General features: G+C 28.6%; 2 protein-coding genes across 2 annotated transcripts; both read left to right on the top strand.

Moving 5' to 3' along the window:
- The first annotated feature begins 9,802 nt into the window (after positions 1-9,802).
- Positions 9,803-12,722, top strand: LOC106679222 (uncharacterized). Its single transcript, XM_014418235.3, has 4 exons — positions 9,803-9,854; positions 10,856-10,929; positions 11,012-11,115; positions 12,225-12,722. The coding sequence occupies exons 1-4, from the start codon at positions 9,846-9,848 to the stop codon at positions 12,413-12,415; spliced, it is 378 nt and encodes a 125-aa protein (XP_014273721.1). The 5' UTR covers positions 9,803-9,845; the 3' UTR covers positions 12,416-12,722.
- Positions 12,723-17,749: 5,027 nt separating this feature from the next.
- LOC106679216 (uncharacterized) lies at positions 17,750-23,398 on the top strand. The gene is made up of 5 exons (XM_014418230.2): positions 17,750-17,834; positions 18,379-18,452; positions 19,915-20,120; positions 21,047-21,226; positions 23,210-23,398. The coding sequence occupies exons 1-5, from the start codon at positions 17,826-17,828 to the stop codon at positions 23,290-23,292; spliced, it is 552 nt and encodes a 183-aa protein (XP_014273716.1). The 5' UTR covers positions 17,750-17,825; the 3' UTR covers positions 23,293-23,398.
- Positions 23,399-24,055: the final 657 nt, after the last annotated feature.

The raw sequence follows: 24,055 nt of genomic DNA, 5'->3' as shown, positions 1-24,055 counted from the left end.
ATGTGCATCTATGTCAAAAAAGAAAAATTTGCCTTTTCGTTTTCTTAAAAGACTATGTACAATAAAATCTATCCTTCAATAATTATTATATCAAATATTGATGATTGGTTTACATGATGACAGCTAAGCTTGATGTAGGACTAGACAGAAATGAACCCGGAAGGTATGTTCCATGTCTGCATCTTATGTTTACTGTTTACATATCGTAAATAGATCAAAGGCGTAACAGTTCCCAAATGGGGGACTATTAAACGACTGCAGTAAAGTACCTACTTATTAACATCACAGAAACCTATAAATCAGCGAGTATAAACACACAAAATTTTGAACCATTATTAATATTTACCTTTAGTAATAAAGATTCTTAAATCACAATTTCAATTTTAATGATTAAAACGGGCTAAGAAGGACAAAACCTTTATCATACAATATAAAAAGTTATTTATATCTTTATAAAAGGTCGAGGTGTAGGATTGACGATGATAAAAACCTAAAAGGTTGTATTTGTTAAGAGCCTGTTCTTAAATAAGTTATCTTAAAATTAAATTCCAAAATCATATTAAGCCCTAATATCTTAGAAATATTTATTCAGTTGCATGACCGAGCCAAAAACTTAATGGAAATTTTTAATTTTATTTATTTCAGAATTTGATTTCTTATTATGATATTATTATTTGCTAATAAAATTACATCACAAAAAATGTCTACCAAATTTGGCTTCCTCACCATTTCTGTATGGTACATAATTACTTGTATTTCTAGGTCAATAATTTGTGATTTGAGAATAAAAACTATGGAACAAGCAGTTTTTCAAGCATAGATGAAATGAAAATAGTTCGTTCATGTTTAAGGTAAAGAAGCGGATGCCTTTTGATAAAATTGTGATAGTATCATTTATACTACGACAGATAGCTTTCCTCCAGCTTAAGGAAAAATCCACTAGAAAGTTTCGATTTTGTCGATAGACATTTTTCACTTTCGGCCCGATGATAAAGGACCTACCTTCAGTTACGATCGATGCTCATGTTTGTTATTTCGAAAATTTATACTAATATTCTATTATCTAATATTATAGACAAAAACACCTATATTTTTCACTTCCTGCAAGAATACAAAGCTTCACTGTATTCGGTAATTAAGGTGTAAAATATATAAATAAATTAGATATAAATATTCAAAAATCTTTTTTCATTTATAAGACTGTCAATTAATGATTAATTTTCATTAAAAAAAAAATCTGGATACCTGATTAAGAAGAAAATTTGAGGCTTGTTATGAAGCACATTAGGTTTTTAGAAATTGTTCAAGTAGTAAAAACTATTTAATATTAACCAATGTTACACTCCACTTCACAGGGCTCTGTCAGCGCTAAATGAAAACAAGATACAAACATTGTAAAAAGTGACAGAGCATTAGAATAAATATACAAAGAAAGTAAGAAAATAGGCAAAAAAAAATTCTTTATATAAATATAATAGGCTTAAAGTTAAGGAAGTATAAATATAGGTGAATAGGAAGCTAATTACTAATAAATACAGCCAAGTGTGATAGAATTGTAAATAAAGAACTAGAGCAATAAATTGTTAAACAATATAACAATTAGCCTCCTATCCATCTATATTTATACTTCCCTAACTTAAGCTAATTTTTATTTTAAAAAATAATTTTTTTTGGCATATTTTCCTACTTCCTTTGTTTATTTATTCTCATGTTTTGTCACGTCTCACAATGTATCATGTTTTCATTTAGCCCTGACGAAGCCCTGCAAATTTTTTATCTTTATTGATACCTTCCACTTCTTCTTCTTGCTTCTTGTCACAATTTCATAACACTAGGTGATATATTTAAACATTTTAATAACCTTAACAAACCAGCTCTTTCTAAGCTTCTTTCTGAGCTCCTTTTGTTATATATCTCAGAAAGAATATTACATATTCTGAGATAAATGATACATAGTGGTAAGACTCTGAACCAAATAGTATTACTTCTAAGCCTTTTTTACCGAGCTTATATTGCATTTGATCCTATCAGGTTTCAGTGTCCACAATAGTGCTAGCTTATTGGCCTTCACGAGTTGTTTAAGGGCATAAAGAAAGGTCCAGACTAGCCACTTTCTGATTGTCTAGGAATTCATTGCTTTCATGGTAGCTATCTGAAATTGTGCAAATTGTCCTCTTACAGACCCATTAATACTGCCAATTGATATCAAATGTTCAAGCTAAAAATATATACATTATAAAGTTTTGCTAAATGTGTGAAATAATATTGGTTGGTGGTTTGGATATTAAGAAGTAAAACCTATTGATTATCAATACTTGAAAAAATATTATTCATGTGATTATTTTGAGGTAAACAAAATAAATGACCAAAACATCAATAAAAAGTAAACATTAAGGTTAAAAATTAAAATTGTAAATTAAAGTATTTTAAGTAATAATTATTACCTCATACCATGAAATGTTACATAACTTCCATTTATGTTTCTACTCCAAGTCACCTTTTATTTAAAATAATATTGAAATTTAAAAGTTTCTATTGGTATAAATATTTTTCAACTCGCGGAATAAAGTTGTTTAAATGTTTTAATTTGTTCAAGATATTTGAAATTTGAACAAAATTCTTACATCCTAAATTTTAATATTTGAATCAAATTACCAAAATGCCTCTGATATGTGTTATATATAAACTAACAAATTTAACAAGTAATGAATCAGTAAGAACATGTGTTGGCAAGGTAAAGTGATAATTAATAACTATTAATAATAACTAAAGTGATTTTTAGTAGTGTAAATAAAGGATTTCATTACATTGGCCAAGAGGGAGGGGCAGTAAATTACTGAAGTTATATCCCTGAAGTTATATAAGTGAAATAACTTCACTCAATTACTAAATCAATAAATTACTTTGCACATCATTTCTCCATTATCCAGAGTTTAAATATTACAAAATTCTCTCAACAATAATGGCACATTTAACTTTTAAAATAAGTCTTACTACACTACTATAAAATATCATTTAGAATTTACTCAAAAATGTATTAATTCTAATTAACAAGTAAATTACTATAAAAAGACCTTACTACTAAACTCATAAACTTTGATATTTACTCTAAAAGGGTACATTACTGTGTAAGGGGCTGAATATTTTCCTTCAAATGAACAGTTTGAGTCCTGTTTTCTTGTTAATTTCCAACATTCTGAGCCATAGATAGATTTACATAAGTCTGATCAGTTTCTTATTGATATTTACCTTTCTTCACTGGATACTCTTCTATTGAAATGCTTATAAAGACCAAAATTGCATTTATTAGCAGAAAGGAGTCTTCTCCAAGTTTCTCCATAAAATAGTTTCTGTTTGCTGTTATCATTCTTTTTTACATATTTTATTTTGTGTCATCACCATTGTCTAGAAGTGAACCGAAATATAAAATAACTTTAATATCAGAACATCCACCAACAGTGATTTTGAATGAAATTTATACTTCTAAAACTGATAGGTTAATAAAACAAATCCCAGGAGAACATTTAGGCCCAAATTTAAATAAATGATGATTCCTCAAACACTTTTTTCATATATTTTATGATCATATTTTTACGTTGGCTATTCCTTAAACTGTTACTAATTGAATTAAAATATATGTTGTAGAAAATTAAAAAGAGCTTCTAATTCCAAAAGAAAGTTGCTATCGATTTTTAAAGTAATTTAACTTTGTATATCTGTATAATTTAACTTTGTATAGCTGAACCATATTTTGTAGGTTTTCTAGCAACCTGAAGATGGGGGATAACCTATATATTTAAATAAGGAAGATTGTTTGTTTCACCAATTCCATATTAGTATATTTTTAAGTATATTTTACAAATGTAGTTGAAGCATATTTTTACAACTTGCAATCCTTCCTTAACTAAGCGGGAAGGATCTAATAAAGGAGGTCTTCGTCTAATGCCCTTGTTATCCATATAGTTGGTCTATTCTTTTGATGTTTAAGGGGGAAACATCTATGTGATTAGTTCTCAATCTAAAATGTCATTCAACAAAAGCCAACAAAAAATCACATTTTTCCGGTCCATATTTCACATATGTTTCAGTAAATTTGCCATAAGAAAAATATTACTTGATCAGCTCTTCTATAATCGTTTTTTAAGGCCATCAAAAGGTTCTGTAGTATCCCAATTTTGTTTTATTTATGATTGTATAATAAACATTTTTAAAGTTTTGACATATTTTCAGAGTATTACTGCAACTATAGTATCTTGTTGGTATATGTTTTGTGATTGGAATGAGTCGATTTTGAATTTCCAATCCTCCTTAGTCTTATTAGTATTTCAATTAAACAGAATTAAAAGAATTTTATGTCTAGCAGAATGTTAAATAATCTATTCTACATTTTCTTCATAGTAAATAAAGTTTTGCTAAACAAATTCCTAAAGCATTAAAAAACATTGCAAACAGATTGGATGACTCCATCTTTTCTTCAATCTATATAAATTGACAATTTGGACTTAGGGTTGTCTAACTTTCAAGTACTGATTTGTTTCTAATTACTTTTTTTAATGCTATAGAAATGTTTTTAGTAAAAGTTTATTTTATTTACTTTATTTTTTGTGTAGAAAATCTAAAATACATAAGTGAGCATTCTGCTAGATGTAAAATTATTTTTATACTACTAATTGAACTACGGCTTACTGGACTTTGGACTGTTAATTATTGTAGAACATAGATATTTGAATCAGGACATTTTCTGGTCTTCCTATTTTCCCAGGATTCTGGACTAAACAATATTAGTATGAGAATTTATTTTGAGTATTAGTAAGATTTAAAATAATTAACAAATGAGGGATTATATTTTCAAACTACAAGAAGAAGCATTCACAAGATTTGTTGTGATTAACTTATTATTGCAATCATAAAATTAAAAAATTATAATTAAGAAAACTACAATATTATTAATTTTGTTTTAAGTTGTACTAAGATGGTTTTCATTCTCTTCAGAAATGCCATGAATAGAAACCAGATTTTTAAGCAATTTCATATTTTATTCCATAGCTTCAAATTCCACCAAACCTCGATAGAAATTGAAATCATGGAAAAGACATTCAAATAACATTAATTTTATTTTACATAAAATTGCAAGTGTTGGAGTTTTTCCTCAAATTTGTATGTTTTATTTGTCTGCACAAAACAAAGCTCCTTTTGCTTTTTAACTAAATTTTTATTTTTGTTGCATCATGTTTAATACTTCATCAAAGTTTCTAATATTATACAAATTTAGGTGTATGTATGCTAATATTTATTCATTTATTTTTTTCCCTTATTTAATTTATACTTTAGAATTAACAAATTTGAGGAAAAACAATTCATTGATTTAATGTATCAAGAGTAGAATTCAATCTAAAAAAAAACAACAACTCATAAACACAACAGACGAATATTCTAGAAAGAAACCTGTGTCATCACATAGCTATGAAAAGTCTCCTTAGAAAAATCTTGTTATAGAGAACCTTCAGTGTTATTGTTTTTAACTTGAACTCCAAATCTGCCTCCAGCCCTTCATTCTTGTTTTAGAAAATAGGTTTTATCATTTTGTTTTATTATATTTTCTTCTAACTATTTCCCCTTCTACTGTAACATGTTACTGTTAGTTATTTGGTAAACCAAATGTGTATTCTTATGTAAATACACATTTAAAAAGCTAAGCATAAGAAAATGTTATGTGAAATTTTAGAGTGAAAAGGGCATTTTAGTTGGAAAAATATTTTTAAACATTCCTTTCTACATAGTGCTTTGCATGTTTTTTTCAAGAACTTACAATTAAAGGAGTTGAAAAATTGAATTTCAGTCTTTATAATAGGAATTTAAAACAATTATCTTACTCGTAGCCTTTCAATTATGGACAAAATTTTATTTTACTAAGGTTTTTATACTAGTTGTAATCAGTCAAGTTTAGTTTTTTATGCATGTTTGTATAAATGTATAGAGCATTTAGCAAGTTTAATTTGACCCAAACAAGGTTAAGTAAGCTTTCCATGTATTAATATTATAAATTAAGCAATAAAGTTATTCCAGGATTTGGATATTATATAAACATTTTGGATTTTTCTGTGCTATTTCTGGGTTGTTACTGCCCATATTTTTCATTTTTTACTTTCACTCTTCCTTTCATTTCTATCATACAGGATGCAGCAGCAGTGAGGTAGAACGCTTTAGTTATTTACTGTACAAAAATTTGATTTTTTGTCATAAAACAAGGCATCTGTTTTCAAATAATTAAAAAAAAATAATTATAACAACCCCCCAGAATCGCATCAGATTTTTATACTTCTCTTTGATAATTTCCCAAGTTAAATGTTTGATTGCTGGAATCATATTAGAAAGTTGAAACAATTTTCTCTTGTATCATTTAGTTCAAGTTCCTAGAAGTTATTGTTTAAAGTCCAACTTTTTCGATTAATAGCACTCATTGTCTGTTAAAAATGGAGTTACAAGGCAATCTTTCAAATCAGCAGTGAAAACAACACAATCATTAACTTTTTTTTTTTCGAGGAAGTTCTACAATAATGAGGAGTAAAAACAGATAAGATTATTATGGATTATAATCAAATTATTTTTTTTTTCAAAATTGCATTAAAAAATACTGCAAAAATATTCGATATGTCCATATTTTCTCCAATTTATATAAAATCGATAATTTGGACTAAAGATTGTCTGACTCTCAAGTAATGATTTGTTTCTGCTCAATCTTCAATAAATCTATTGACAATGTCTAACAAGTGCGATAAAATAACAAATGCAACACAAATAAGTAATACGATAAAATATTCAAGGCCATTTAAGTTACCTTAAAAGTTTTAGAGCCTCCTCTACCTACAAAGCTACTTCTTGTCCCGAATTACTAGCAGAATACAATGGCATTCACAGAAAAAAAGATAAAAACAAAGAGAAATGCCTAATGAGCTATTTGAAGATAATATATCTAAACATTCACAGGAAGAGTACTTCAAGATGTCCTGATTAGTAATAATTAAAAGAATGATATTGGAGTTAATACATTGAAGAAAGTTAGTGAAATGTTTGGTATTTTTACTAGTGCCCACATTCAAGAAATAGAAGTGAAAAAAATAAAGGCTAAAGCAGAGTTATTGACAGATATCTATATAAAAGATCTTAAAAAGAAAGATTTTCTTTTTGAAATTAAAAGCTTCAAATGATATGTGCTGGATATGGAGAGAGCCTGCCACTGCAGCACATGCATTAAGTTTATTTTACAAAAATAAAGTTGTAAAATGTTATACCAATGTAATTAATTCCTTCGCAAACCATTTCTGTTTCCTTTTTCAAGAATAGAGTTTCAGAAAGTATAAGTTAATTTTTGGAGATTATTTAAAATTTTATGGGTTTCCAATCTGTTGATATAGACACCTGTTTTGAGAGGACAAAATCATATATTTGAAGCATTTTCATTGTTTTATAGTGGTCACTATAATTTTGTTTTTCCCTCCAGAACTGTCCTAGTTTTACTTCATATTTGATTTGTTGTCATCACTTTCATTATCACCGATGGTTTTTATTATTATACTATTACTTTTATTTATATTTTATACTTTTTATCTCATTTCTACATTATATAACATTCTATCCCTTCTGATGTATAATCTGTCTTGATTGTATCACCTCTGTGTTAATTTTCTTATTTTTAAAAAAAATTTATTCTCTTTTGTATGTTTTATGTTTATAATATTATCTAATTATTATATACTTAAGATTGTACATAAATTTTTTATTTTTTATATATTCTTTCATATTTTTTATTAGTTTCATACTATTGTTTTAATCACCTATGTTCTTAATGCAAGGTGTCCATGTTAATCTCACTTAAATAAGGTGTCTTCCCCATTAATTTTGACATGTTCAGTGGTGAAATTTCGTTTTATTTTAAATAAGATCGTCAGTTATTTGTTGATGGATATTTTTTAAAGCCACATATATTACACCAAGAAATGATGTTTATTAAATATTCTAATAATGTATCGTAAATAAACGAAGTATGTTTGCCCTTATAAGTTTAAACCAGGTTGTTGTTTGGAGATCTTAATTCGATAGCGACTCCTTTAATTGCAAAGCTAAATAGGACTGAGTACGCTACTTTGTGCAACACTTCTTATATTCTTTTGAGACATTACCGAATCTTACATAAAATATTCTGTCTAAATTGAAACATTTCACCGGATATCCCGATTTCAAGATATATTTTTTTCCAACAGAATTGAAAGCTATTCCACTATACTGAAAAGTTCGTAACCAAGACGATTTTTTTTATTTAAAGGTTTCCATTATTCCAGTTTCTAGTTTAATTACCTAATGTGTCTTTACGACACATTTTCCAACCATCCTCACCGACTGGTTACAAAGGCAACTAGTTAGCGCGATTGGTCGGTAATTTGATGTTATTTCTTTTGTTTCATTTTTTTTATTTAAAACTAATCCTGATTTTTAATAGTAATTTTAATCATAAATTTACTGATGGATATTTCGTTATCGTAAAATAAATTTCTCAGTATAGTGCAAGCGATAAGATTTGATTCTGTGGACCATTCTTTGCCTGACTTAAGGGCTTTAAAGGGGCCTCTACATGTTGGCCAAGCCAAGGCGAACTCGGACATGCATGAGCATGTGGATAGGTGGCTTGTACGAGTTGGCCTAAGCTCGTTGCCGATCCGTCGAGAGTCGGTTTTTTGGACACAGATCAAAGGGGTTCGTGAGAGGGCTCGTGTAGCATCTCCACCATTGTTCTTTGTCTAGTTGCAACTGAGAGCTGTTAGGAGATCAAAGGTGTTTGTTGGTACTTTTTATGATAAGTTTTATATTTAATCTTATTCAGTTATATTTAATTTTCTTTTTTTGAAATAAAAATAATATAATCCCAGTTCAATAGCTGAAACCTCTTGTACGTCCGCCATGCTTGGCTCTCTGAATAACACTGACATGTGGATGGTCCACTCTTTGTTTACCGAGCATTTGTATAAGCCTCCGATTTGTGGCGAGCGGCCAACATGTGAATCCACCTTAACATATATTACTGGTGCAACTATAACTATAATTAAATATATTAATTTTTATAAAGTAAAGAAAGTAGAAACCTTGGATGAATGAAATTAACGTTTTAATACTTGTGACTTATTTCCAGTTAGAAGAAACATCTATTGTAAAATATAAGACGCTATGATAGTGCTATGTACAAATACGAAATAATGGATTTTTATAGTTTAAATTTGTTGTTCAGATTAAGTATTTATTCCTGAAAACAAAAAATCTGAAACATTTTCAATTTGAGTTTAAATCTGAGTTAAATAACACTGATTTTATACCAATTGTAAAAAAACTTCGTTAAAGGATAGTTTTCTTACTTCAGAAAAAAAAAATTATGAACCGTCTGTAACTTCCATGTTCTATTTAATATATAATAAAATCTTTAACATTGAATACATAATTGAATTATTTAAAAACAAAATAGAATGTAAAAGAAAAATTGTTTTGATTTTTTGGATAGAAGTTATTCTTAGAAGCGAGGAAAGAACCTTGGAAATTATTTGTAATTGGCCAATTAATTTATTGAAAACTCAGTTCTTATTTTGTGGCTACAAACACAATTTTTGAGAAATGTATTTATTCATAAAAGGATATGAAGCAGCTGATATTCTTAATACTGAATATAAGAGGGGGTCCACCTGAGTACAGAAGCTGCTATTAAATGTAAGAGGTAGGATAAATATTCAGAGGATAGGTCCGTTAGATGTTGGGACAGGTTTGATCGGTCAGTCGTCCGGTTGGCTTCTCCAAGAGTAGTCATGATTAAGGTAAGGCTTGAGTTTTACCTAATCATTTGTTTGAGTTTTATTTTATTCACATATTCTAATGTTTTTAATCCGTTGAAAAATATATCTATTTGTGCATGTGTAGAAAATTTCGCTTACGGCAAAAAACAAAAAAACATCACGGTACAGATTCCAAAAATATGATGCATGAGAATCATCGATTAACTGCATTCATCGTTTTAAAACATTCGTTTCGATCGTCGAACTATATTCAGTCGAACAAGTTTCAGAAAAATTATTAGTATTTTCTTTTACAAACTTTTCATGATTTTGATATTGCTGATACATTGGAGGTAGGATACCTCTTGCTAATAACAAAGCTCCCTCTTCCGTTTATCCAAATCATTGTAGTACTAATTCATGTTTATTGTACTGTATTTAAATGAAAGACAATTGTAGTTAAATCAAAATTAAGCGATGGAGTTCAAGAAGATATGGGTTTGAAATCGGCGAATTTCAGAAATTGTTACCACAAATCTTCAGTTGCTCAAAGTTGAAGAAAGAAAGTATCAGACAGCTCAAACGACAAAACAATGTTTGTATATTTTATAAGAAATATTTCGGTTATTTGCAACAATTTATTGCAGGGAAGAGATGTAAAACCATTTACCAACTTAGCGTAGGTATGGGAAGAAACCCCTGATATTCACCCTTTTTATTGTAAGCTCAACAGTGAAAATTTACAGTTCATTTTGGGGACGATCAAAACATCAACTGAAATAAGTAGATGTATGTACGTATTTTTTTAAGTATTTTATTTCAAACATGAAAATATTCAACCATGTACAAAAATTAATATTCTATTTTTGTAATTCACATTGAAGGTTTTCAAAAAATGCAATTATATATTACACCTACGAATAGGGTGTATAATAAAATGTATTTTTAGAACATATTTTTTCTATAGTCTGTGACATATATCTTGAGAGATAATTTAACAGAGTATTTTTATCACATGTAATCTCATTACAATTATATTTCAGGTCACAATATTACTGACCGCAGCCGTCGTGATATGTCATGGTAGGCCCCCTACGGAAGGCAGCCTCCACGTCGTGTAAATATTTTTTTAATCTTTATTTCAATTGTACATATTGTACAAATGGATAATATTTAAACAAAACTACTTGTCCATACAGGTACTCCAAGATGCTGAGTGAAGTGGGAACGTTGCAAGCAGAGCCCAGAAGTGGAGTAGCTTACGTATATTCCATCACAGCCTCTGAATCGCCTTCATTAATTGGTACTTTGTCATTTGTAATATTAAGCAGTCAATAATATAGTTATAATAACATTAAACGGTAAAATATGTGAAAATTGTCTCCAATAGTACTAAAATCTGTAAAGCAATGCAAACTTACGGAGAATCATGGGTGTACTAAGGGGCGTATGGTTCCCAAGGAACACCTTACTAAAAGTCTCCTTTAAACGTAAGGGTGAATTTAAAAATTTCCCAACAGTTTCGACTGAATTACTGAACTTACCGTTTGTCTGGGGAGTATTCACTGAAGTTTGTCCTAAACATTTAAAAAAAAAATGGCTTCATTGAATGACGTTTGTAAGAATTTTGAGTATAATAACCTCTTTGAATAAGTTTTACCACGATTGCAATATGTTTTACCACACACGGTTTCAAGAAGCTTCACATATATTCATATTCTATATATAATATATATATATTCACATATATGAACGTACATGTATTCATACATGTACGTTCATATATGTATCACAAATATGATATATCTCAAATTTCTTAGCTTTTAGTTTTCAAATTACTGGGGGAGATGAAACTTTTCGTTCCTTTAGACCTTTACTCCCTTGACAAAATTGTATTTAATAAATGATCCTATACGTTTTCTTAATATAACAACGAGGTACATAGTTCTTATAAAAAAAATTAACAAAATTTATGATAAACTATCATATATCGCTTTTCACAACATATATTGCCAACCACCAATATTAAGTTACGTGTACTTTACATATAGCACAGTCACAACGAAGGACAGAAAAAAATCAGAAGTGAAAGATACTATCTTGACCAAGCACTTCAAAACATTCTAATCTAGATTGACCAACCTGTTCTAATGATTCAGGATTATTGGTGATTAGGGTTCCCAGTTATGGTCAAGAATTTATGCAACTGGTCACTGATATCAGCAATAACCAGGTCAGGCTCAGCTGGAAAAGGTTATTAACCTCTATTGTAGAGAATATATTCTCTTTGTATCATTTGAACAATGATTATATAATTTATTTTTCTTGACGATTTATGAATAAGAAAATTTACACTACTGTTTCCTTTACGAAAACGTGTATTTTTCATTATACTTTAAATTTTTTTTTCAGAATCTGGCTCCTTAATATCTTCAGATATATTATTTCCTCAAAACATTGCCCCAAAAGATTTAGTGACTGGTCCAAAAGTGTTACAGTTTAAGGATAACCTGCCTTCTTCAAAACAACTGAGAGAGAAAAAAACTCCATTTCTAACCATTGATCCTCTAGACCCGAAAGTCAATGAATCAGGAATTAGCTAAAATTTATTATTTAGTTTTCAAAGCAGAAATAAATAGCCTGACTGAAGTTTTATAATTAAAATTATAATGTTAAGTTATTTTATAAATTTTAAAGTTATTTATTCTATAGTTAAGTATTTAACCTATTCCAGTTGTTGGAATAAATCTACTTAATAGTTGAATCATTAACATTTTGTAGTTAAAATATTGTATCAGTTTGGAACTACTGTGAAGTTTTTTATACAATCTTTTTATTAAAAAATAAAGATAAAAATTATTCAATCATTTATCTCCATAATTATCAAGTTATCAGTGTTGATAATTCAGTTTATATTTTTGGACCTTTTTAGTGCTTTAAGCTAGAATCAATACTTTATTTATCCAAAGAATAAATATTGTATTATAATTAAATCAATATTTTATAATTATAAGAATATGAATTGTGCTTTCATAGATATAACTATAATTATTTTTAAATGCATTAAATATTAATGTTTGTATTGATTAAAATAAAATTATTGTTTCTTCAAATTTATAAAATTAACCAAAACCAATAAAAGCATTATAACCACCTCTAACCAATAATATAAAAGCATTATATTAGTGAGTGAAATATTTTTTTCTTTATCTATGCTTGGCTTATTCATTAACATTTTCTCTAATCTTTTTTTTTATACATGACCATAGAATTTAGATGGTACCCTTACTACAGGTCAAGTTACCAAAGTCCAAAAATATTTCTGACTTTTACCTTTCAAATAACAAACCATTTGTAATTCATTAATACTTGTTTTAGTGTGTACCAAGTTTAGTCACATTAATGACAGAATTATATAGTTTATTAATAAATAAACTACATAAAAAAAAAGCACAATTTTTTTCAAAGATCCTTTACTATAGTTGGCAAAATAGTGGAAATGAAGGCTTTGTGGCATATAGTATTTTTAAATTTTCTTACGTATATATTTATCAAATATTCTCATGAAAATATTATCTTTAGACCCTAGAGAAAGATTCCCAAAAGATCCCAACCAATACCAGTGTGTAGAAAGAGATTTTATTAATTTTTTTTGAATGAAGGAATGAAAAAATAATTTTATTCTGGGACATATGTCCCCTAAGAATTGATACTTGGTTCATACATAATGATTTTTATCTAGCAAGCATTTAAAATTTTCCAGGAAGCAAAATGAAATTACATTGAGATCTTGGCTTAACTACTGTTTATATTGTTAATCAATATATACTTAATTATATTGTTTACATTGATGTGGAGGCTTGGTCATGCAATAAGTGATGGAATAGGTGTTGTTTAAAGGAAAGAATGGATGATGATCGGCGAATAGATATAGGGAGAGAATTCTAAAAGGAGGTTGCATGTATGACGAAGGATTTGCTGAAGAAGGCGATTCTATAGGAGGACACATATAAATCAATTGGTTGGGATCTGGTATTTAATGGGGATGGATGAACGAAGGATGAGGAGATCAAGGATATAGGTAGGTTTTTCTATTTTAAGAACTTGGAATAGGAAAACACCAAGGAGGTATTGCCTTCAGGAGGTTGGATAGAACCACTTCAACCAATGGGAGACATGAGAGTGTCTTGGAAACTCAAAGATAAACCTTACCAAGCAATTCATGAGTCTCTTTAGCCTCAACTCTAGACCTGCAGATAGCCCTCCATAGACCAAGGAACCATTGTTGAAGTGGGGGAAGATGAAAGAGGATACTAGGAGCTGAGGGGTGTTCTGAGGAATGGAATTATGGAATCTTAGGAATTGTAAATGTGGTGTGAGTAATGCTCTTGTTGGTTGCAAGTTGTCTTCTTGAGCCTATTCTCTTTAAGAACCCTAATGATGTTCATTAAACTTCATAGTTCCATTTTTTACCAAAATATATATATGTGATAAAAAAGGGTATCCTTCCCAGCCAGACCCGACAACTAAAATACCATGGCCCTACAAATGTATTGCAAGCAGAAGCAGGCGAATCACCTCTCAAATTAGAAGAAATTGGTTGGTAAAAAAATTTCTTTTAAAAGTGGTCTCTAGCAGTTACCACCCTCTATATCAAGCTATTCGAAATGGCACTTAATACATTCCAAAATTAGGAATAATAGCCAAGAAACAAAACATCTACTTAACACACTTGCCATCAACCCCGGACCACTAGACCTATGTACTCCCATTCCAAAGTCACAAATTAACATAAAGACCAATCCCAAACTATTCCAATCAGATTTGACCAAAATACACTATCCAACTTCAGTTGGACACAAACAGAAAACACTAGAAATATTGTATGAAAAGTATAAAAAAATTTATACAGACGCATCTAAAGATAATATTTTATAGGATTTAAAATTTCTGAAATACTCAAAATTTTCTCTATTTTTTACAGTTTTTTGGAAATTAGATTTACATGAAGATGCACTACTTATACCCTATTAACTTTCTAGATTTTTGTTTATCTTTTGAAAGTTAATAGGGTATAAGTAGTGCATCTTCATGTAAATCTAATTTCCAAAAAACTGTAAAAAATAGAGAAAATTTTGAGTATTTCAGAAATTTTAAATCCTATAAAATATTTATTTCATTTTAATTAATATTTAAAAAATATAAATATGATTAATAGTAAAAAAATATCCACAGAGGAGTTCACACAGATGACTCCTCAATGTACTATTTGGCATGGAGTGGTAGGACTGGAGTGATTGTCATTAGCTGCCTAAAAACCTGAAGAATTACAAAAAATCAAGCATATTTTATTTACACCTTCTAATATAAATATCATGACTTGTTGAGTAAGTAAGGTTATAGTCAGTTACAAAATTTCTTTCCAAGATGGAAAAGCAGCAGATGAAAGAAAAATTGTTAATTACAGCCTTTGAAAAGTTCATTATGTATGGTCCAATTAGTCATAAATAAAATGGTTAATAAGAAGCAGCTACCAAATTTTAGCATGAGATTTAAAACTTTTACAAAATATCAGTATTAAAATAATTACAAAATTAAATAATAAGATTCAATTAATAATAAACTTAATGGAATAAGGGATTAAAATTTCATCTTCTTTCTTAAAATTACACAAAATGAAATACTTGATTTTCTGATTAATTAAGTGCTTCATTTTGGATAATTTATAAGCTTTCAAGCATATTATATAAATTAATTAATATGAATTTATATTGAACATATGAAATAATTGGATCAAACTGTTATAAGACCAAAATAATCACGGTGAAAAAATATGTAACTCAATTTAGTATAAGTAAGTAAACATTTAACTTTGTAAAAGCCAAAGGTGAACCACATTTATGGTGTAAACCATTTAAATTGGAAGATAATGAGCACAAATGAACCTTATCTACCTATGTCTTAACAATAATTTAAATAGTTGTTAAATAATTGTAAATGCAACACAAAGTGTTTTCCAAATAAATCCTGTTTTAAATAAATTCATATATTATATATCTTACTGCATTTTGTATAATTTTTTCTCATCTAGTAAGGTTATTTCCCATAGATATTTTTTATTTGCCATTTACAAGTAGGCAATACTGAAAAAAATTAGTTAGTAGGCAATACTAAAAAACTTAAATTTCATTCATACCTAACTATTTTTAAAACTTTTTTTTTCAACCATAAATTTATATCTTTGACTATTATAAATTAACTCTACGCCAATACACATATTCACTTAAATAGGTAAATCATATAGCTAGGGGACATATCACAATTTCAAATCCTCCAACTGGTACTGGTACTGGTATTTGGTGGAGAGAACAAGTCCGGCAAGTGGGCCTAGTGGTCCTTGTTGCCGACCCCTGGTGACTACCTGAGTTGCCGCTGCGTACTAACCAAGGTGGGAGTGTCAAGATTCATTTTTCGGGACCGCTGAAAAATGGATGTTAAACTGCCCCAGATGGGAATCGAACCCACAACGTTCCGAACCGAGCGCACTGGGACCTGTGCCCCAACCCGCTCGGCCATCACATCCCAAATCCTCCTAACCGTATGTTTTACGTAATTAGGAACTTTTGGAATCCAAGTCACAATATTTTTGTTGGAATCCATATATTTATTGAAGAGAAATTCATTTTACTGATAGAGCTTACTACCGAACAGTAATATAAATTTATTCGTAATTTTTAGTGATATTTTCTTGTAACAGATACATTTATTCTTTGATATACCATTTAAAAATAGTTGTAATTTCAAGCTTTGAGAGAAATACTTAAGTCCATTTAACTTTGAATAGAGGGGATAAATGAATAAATTGATTAAAAGAATATTGTCCTTAATTGTTAGTGTTCATAAGAATTTAATGAAAAGAACAGGTAGACTTAACAAGCAGTAAATTACAACAACATACCTTTGTTTCCACATTGTTTAGAAGCTTCATTCATTCTCTCAATTCTTGACATTCAAATTTCATTGCTCATGATCAATGCATCAAGATGAGTTTCCAGTAGTTCTATATACTCTTCGTAGTAAAAGTTGCTTTGAAGTTATATGTTTCTTAACTGTAGTTATTCTATGGACCATTTGCTATTACTATAGACAAGCTGACCTGGCAATGTTATGACTATTGCTGGATTCGAGCATGTATGTATATTGATTAAATCAATACAACTGAAAGTTTGATATTAATTATTATATTTAGTTAGAATTAAATAACCACATACACTGTATTTTATGTTTTTATGCTTCAGTAAAATAATAAATTCAGTTTTAAGTTCATTTTGACACTCTTCAATATTCAATGTTTTTTGTAACTTTATTTGGCTTACATACAAACATATTCTTGGATTTTCCAAACATGGGATGTTGGTTAGTAATACTCAGTAACCATATTGGAACCACAAAACAAAGTTATTTCAAACTGTGTTCCTGAATAAGAGTAAAAGAGGCACCACAGAGAATTTTTATTATTGGAAATTAAATGATATATCCTATACCAACTCAGTACAATTGAGGATTACAATTTAAAGTTTACATTATTTGCATAAATAATGTACACTGTTATATATATATATAACTGTGTACAAAATACAGATGAATCCAAACTACTAATATTTGCTAATACGTTCCTATTAGATGATTTTAGTTTTGTATTGTATAGAGTTTCATTTTTACACACTTATCATTGATATTATATATAATGAACCTAAATTTTAATTTTTTTAAATATTATATCAACTTTAGTTGGTAAACTTTGGAGTTTTTTAAAAGACAGACGATTGTTGAGTAACATTTGATCCAAGTTGGTCTATTGACACAGTGACCAATGGTCTACCAATCGATTTTCTAATTTTCTAATTGGTTGGTATTTTTCTCTGATCATTGAGCTATATTAAGGCCCTTGGGACGTAGTGGGGTACCCAGTAGATCTTTAAGTAATTGACAGTTAAAGAACAGCCTCAGACCATGCTTTGGGTAAGATTTTAACATTGACATAATAATTGTGGTACTGTAACAAAATAATTAGTGTTTGCAACTGATGTGAGGCCAAAATATTATCAAATCATATGATATTTCATTAGGATTACTAACAATGTAGAACCTAAAATAGATTATCTCAAAAGAGACCCATATTCTCCTTTTCCGTGTCAGTAAACCAAAACCAGATACAGAAAATGTATTATTTCCTTCATTCAACAAAAACAATGTTTATTACTTTCAATATACTTACGAAATTTAATAATTTATTGAATTGCTGTAAATTAATTTAGCCTCATATCATCAAAATGAAAAGTTTAAATGTTGAGACTGTACCAGGGAATCATATAGCCAGAATTAGATAATAGAGTTAATATTGTATTAAAATTTATAAAATATCAATAGTCTTTACATTTTTCCAACATAAGTTTCTATCGCAGATGTTATACGTACACATATTTATAAGTTACATGAATGTTTGGAGTTTAAAACAAAAACCATAAGATGGTCAAAAAAAATTCAATGACTTGTTTTATTTCAGGTTTTAATGATCCTTCTTTCCACCATAATGGTTCTTATAGTTAGAAATAGTGATGCAGCAAGTATAAAAATCCCGTAAGTATTTTTATTCAGAAATAACCTTGACTATTTAGGATTTACATTTATAAAATTAATATTAATTTTTCAAAAATTCATAAAAGTGTTAATAATTTTTAAGTTCCATCAAGAAGCAATGGTAAATTGTAAAACATGGACCTTCTTCAATACAGGCTTTCTTAAACAACCCTTAACTCCATAATTAACTTATAACACCAATGATCTACAGTCTTCTTAAATATCATCCTAAAGTTATAAATGAAATTTTTATTTTTTTTTACTTTTTAGATGTATATTGTTATTTCTCTGTTATATAAATAAAAAAATATTTATATTTATAAAAAATCTACATATAACTTATTGGTGCTTTGCTTCAACATCTGACAAACATTTTTTTTTTTTATTTTGTGTTTAAAGTATTCCATAGATTTTACTGTAGACCAGAGTTAATTTGTAACAACTGTTATACTTCAAGAAAGTTTTCAGGACAACCTCAATAAAGTAAGTAACCGCAGTCTACGGTACTATTTTTGGAATATGTTCAATTCTAAATAAAATACATTTAAACACATTTTTTTTTTTTTTTTAAGATATTACATTATTCAAGCAAAGCAGCAATAGGTAAAAAAAGTACTTTTTACGTTGCTTTCTTGGCATAAATCATTAATATATTCACTTTTTTCTAACCGAAAAATGTAAGAAATATATATATGGGAATTTTATTATTTGTTGAGAAATAACAAAGCAAGAAGAGGTGTTTCACAGGGCAAAAGCTTTTCACTGAGATAGCTCTGACTGTTTTGAATAAATTTGAATTATTAATTATAAGAAAAAATATAAAAGTTTCATGCTCTTATGTTAAATTGCTCTGAATAAGGATTGGAGTCTACTTGTAACAATTAAGATCAATCAATGTGCATTGTGCAACATGGTACTGACTTCATCTTTCTATCTGTTGAATAGATTCAATTGGTTAACTAAGATTTATGTATAACAAGAATGATATGCACTTACTGAATTGTCTTGGAGGCTAGTGAATACATTAGTTTTCTACCAATGTGAACTGAAATAGCTTTTCCTTAAAAAAAGAATAAAATGGACATTGGTTCTTCTTTTACCAAGTTATAAAATTAAAGTTCATAATCTCTTGAGGTTAATGTTGAGAACTGATATTTATATTGAATTCCAGGAATATTCTTTTATCCTTAACAATTTAAAACAGGTATGTTTTTTTAAATTGTCTGTCACGTATTGAGTCTTGACTTCTTATTTTAAGTCTCTTTGTTCAGCTCTTTTTATCAGAACCACAATTTTTTTTTAATGTCCAGGCTATGTACAAGAACACCATTAAGAATTTTTTTAAAAATGATATTCATTTTGCTAGAAATCTCTAAACAGAAAAATAAAGTAATATAATAACTAGATGATATAATTTACATATTTTTATTATTAAAGTAAAGGTTATTAAATAACATTTCAGGATGAACACAACTTACATTTTGGATTCCACAACCCAATCTTCTTTGATGAATATCACCAAAGATGAACACTCAATTGGTATTATAGTAGGGGAATCAAACCAAACATATAATAACAACTATGGAAATGAAGGGTTTATGATTCCTGAAATTAGAGATCATGACCTTAACCTGAATATCTCCGATTCCATCGTGCCGAGTCCACCAAGTAACTTTTAATATGTAACTTTTCAAATAACATTACCCAATATTATATATTCTCTGTATAATGTTTTTAATTTCCATAATTTTATCTTATGGTAAGTTTCCATGCTCAACCATATGGTTGTTAACCAACCATTGGTTAGCCATCAGACTAGTTACTAATGATGTTTTCATGCTTATAACAGTACTTGTACCAGTATATAGATTTTGCAAGTAAATTCTAGGTATTATATCTTAACAGCATGCTTCATCTAGTTCCCTACTTAGACTTTTAATTTGTTAAATGAATAACAAATTAATTTTTTTTTTCGCTGCATCAGATAAAATATACTTGTTAATTATGTTTAACAACATTCTTTCTTAATATTGTTTTTTTTATAATATATTTTATATACAACTGACATTTTAGCGTTCTATGCCATCTTAAGGACCTCACTCTGTTCATTGTTACTCCCACTTTTCAAAACCTATTCTTATTACTTCATCATTAACTAATGGAATTTATTTTATATCTTGTAGAAGTGTGTAAATCTGAACTATTTTGTAATGTTACGAAATTAGGTAAAATTACAAAATTGTTCAAATGTAGATATTCCTCCAAAATGTGAAATAAAATATTAATTACCAATGATGAAATAATTGGAAGGAATTTTGATAAGTAGGAGTAATGATGATACGGAGTAGAACCCCAAAATTTCAGTTAAATAAGGAGTATATTATAAACAAGACAATATTAAGGAAAAACATAGTTTTCATACCTAATTAATATATAATAATATAAATATAAGATAACCTTTCAAAATAATTTTAAATAATACTAAAACATCAAAAAATTACTACTAGGAAAGCTAATTATTAGCTAATCATGTAGTCAGAAGTGCTTCTATTATTTTTTTATTACAATGAGTTTATTTTATTTTTTGACAACAGATATAACATGCATCAGGAGAGATTATGATGAAGATGTTGCAGCTGTCTTCAAAGAAGAAGTTGGTCCGATCAGTGATGCATTCATTGTCTTCAATACCACATACAATAAAATTTCTAATGGAAGGATATTCAATATCACAGAACTTCCTGAGTTGAAATTGCTAAATGAAACTACAGTCGGTCAGTATAAAAGTTCAAACATTACATATATATTAAAGATTTATTCTTCATAATATTTTAACGTGTCAGTTTTTAAGTGATTCAGTGTCCTCTCTTTTTGCATTCTCTGAAAATTTAAAGTGTATTCACTTTAACTGGGTCCCTAATAGTTTTGTATCTTTGCTAAGTAGTCCTTGGAACATTGTTTTCCTAATTATTCCTTTGAACATTGTTTTCCTAATTATTCCTTTGAACATTGTTTTCCTAATATGTAACATAATATGAAAAAAGTTGACACGAGACATCTTTCCTTGAAATCAATTTTATTAAAAACCATACAGAAATAAATTCTTATACTGGTGCACTTATCAACCAATCCAAAGTACTTTTTTTATGGATTCTGATAATAAATCAGATTTTAAGGCAAATTCATGTCAGACACTTTTTTAATCTAATGCGTCCAGAAGGCTTAAATTGCAAAAAAAAAAAAAAATGTAAAAAATGTTTTTTCAGTTCTCAACAGATAAAGAACTTAACCACGGAAAGAACTTAAAATAACTTTATTGGTACAAATGTTACAAACAAACACTACTACTACACTAATACTACAAATAACAAAATAACAACTCTAATGACTAAATGACTGCCTTAGATCTGTAACAGGAGGATATAAATACAATAATGGTGGATAATGGTGTCAGATCTATAGGGTTAGTGCACATTAACTGATGATTTGCGCAAGTTAAGGAACACTATTGTTATTAATAGTATTTAACAACTATTATTATAAACAGCCTACAATGGCTATCGTTATAAACTACATAGTTGTTCCTCTGAACATAAGGCCCATTTAGGTAAACTGAAATGACCACAAAGAAAGTGATCTTTTCTCACTCAAATCATATAATTCTACTTTATCTCTACTGAATGTAATGGCATTAGGCAAGATCAAAAATTTCATTCAACCTGACACTGATATCTCTCATACATCTTTATGTTCAACACATATGAACAAGCAAGGTTCCCACAACCTAACATTCCACCTCCAGGCTACGCCTTTATTCTTCTACTTGCCTAGATCTCATCGGTTAACCCCAATATTCTACCCCTGAATCTACACCAGATTTTAGGGTGTCCAATTAGATGAATTTTCTTTGTCCTCCAACTCTTGTCTACACAAAGTTCGATTGGACAAAATTTTCCCCTTTCAGTTTAGCATCCCCTTCCTATTCCTCTTTTTATGTATATATTTTGGCCTGAGGGCAGATGATTAGAATAGTTCTAGGCTTAAGAGATTAAGTACTTAGTCTTCAGGTGAGTTCTTCTTAGTTTGTAAGAAGTTGGCTTAAATGTTTATGTAACATTGTATTATACAATAAAAAGTAAATCTTCAAATGTTTATTCGATGTAATATCCTTTAATTTGCATATACGGTGTGGAAAATCAAGAAAGAACTACAGAACAAAATTATTTTAGAATCCCTCATCATGATTTGAGTATTTTTGACCAGCCAAAAAGACGAACTAAAATGACTGTCAAGGTCATGGTGATGGTGTATCAATTATGAAGACAGGTTCTTAAGAGAAATTGAATTCTGCAAAAATTTTGTTCTTTAGTTTGTCTATTTTCCATACTATTAAAAGCAGTAAAAATAATTTACAACGGTTTTTGGGAGGACCTTAAAAAGTCCTCAATACAAATTTGTCTTAAAATCTGATTTTCTATTAGAATAAGTAAAGAATGAACTCTATTGGGTTCATTTTTTTAAAGAATAAGAGGAGCCATTGCCAAGATGATTGGGAAAGCTATCTAATTTATTTATAAAAATAAGTTTTTAACTCGGTAATGGTATTGAGGAAGGAGAAAAAAAAAGGTGATTTAATTTATTTATAATGTTTTCATGGCTATAATAACTTTTAGAAAAAAATATTTTTTATAGTTATAAAAAAATAACAAATAATATGAAATATAAAGTTATCTATAATTAGTGATATTTATTTTCAGATTGCATGGAATATTTTTTCCCAACAATGAAAAGGCGGTTAAAATTACTGACCAAGCATAGTCTTATTGGAGGAAGAAAATGAATACACAATAGAAAAAATGTTTTCAATCACAATGTTCACAATTATTATCAATTTTTCTCCATAATAATTTGAAATAAAACTTATATTTTCTGATTCTTGAAACCAATATCTTGTATTATTTTTCATCAAATAAAATATTTGCAGATATTTATTTTACTGGCTGAATTTTCAGACGTTCTTGAATGTTTTTCAGAGACTCCTGCACAATGGAGAGAGAAAAGTGAAGGAAAACTCTCAACAGGTAGAATCAAGCAAATAAAAATCTTTTTCGCTATTTATCCTTTTTAATCCAGTTCACATCATTTTCCCACAAATATTAAATGAAATAACTCAAAAAACACATACAGTTCTTAAATTAAAGAAAAGTTATGTTAAGTTCTTCTTTTCTATTACATGTAAGTTATGAGGTATATTTGTTAGTGGGGTAGCTCATTGAGTAAGGCACTGTGCAGGTATTTTCTTCCTGGCAGCCGGTATGAATTCTGCTGTGACATATAATTATTTATTCTGTTGAATCATTCATTAACCCATCATTAGAGGAAGAACCAGTTGGTTGACCATTATTTGAAGAAATCACCTCCTTCGTCAACCTTTGTTCTAGAAATAGTACTTCTTTACACGGCATTGAACCCATGACAAAGGACATTATTTTTGTTTTAGTACAAGTATTATTTTTTACACACATTTCATCTAGTATGACCATAGGTTTAAATAGCACCAAGGTGATCATTTATCTATTAAGGTTAATTAGTTAAGATATTAA

The sequence above is a fragment of the Halyomorpha halys genome, unplaced genomic scaffold (genome assembly GCF_000696795.3).
Source record: "Halyomorpha halys isolate HHAL.00 unplaced genomic scaffold, Hhal_1.1 Scaffold185.1, whole genome shotgun sequence".
NCBI lineage: Eukaryota > Metazoa > Arthropoda > Insecta > Hemiptera > Pentatomidae > Halyomorpha > Halyomorpha halys.
Note: the sequence above shows the minus strand (reverse complement) of the source record. Positions and strands in the feature narration are given on the sequence as shown.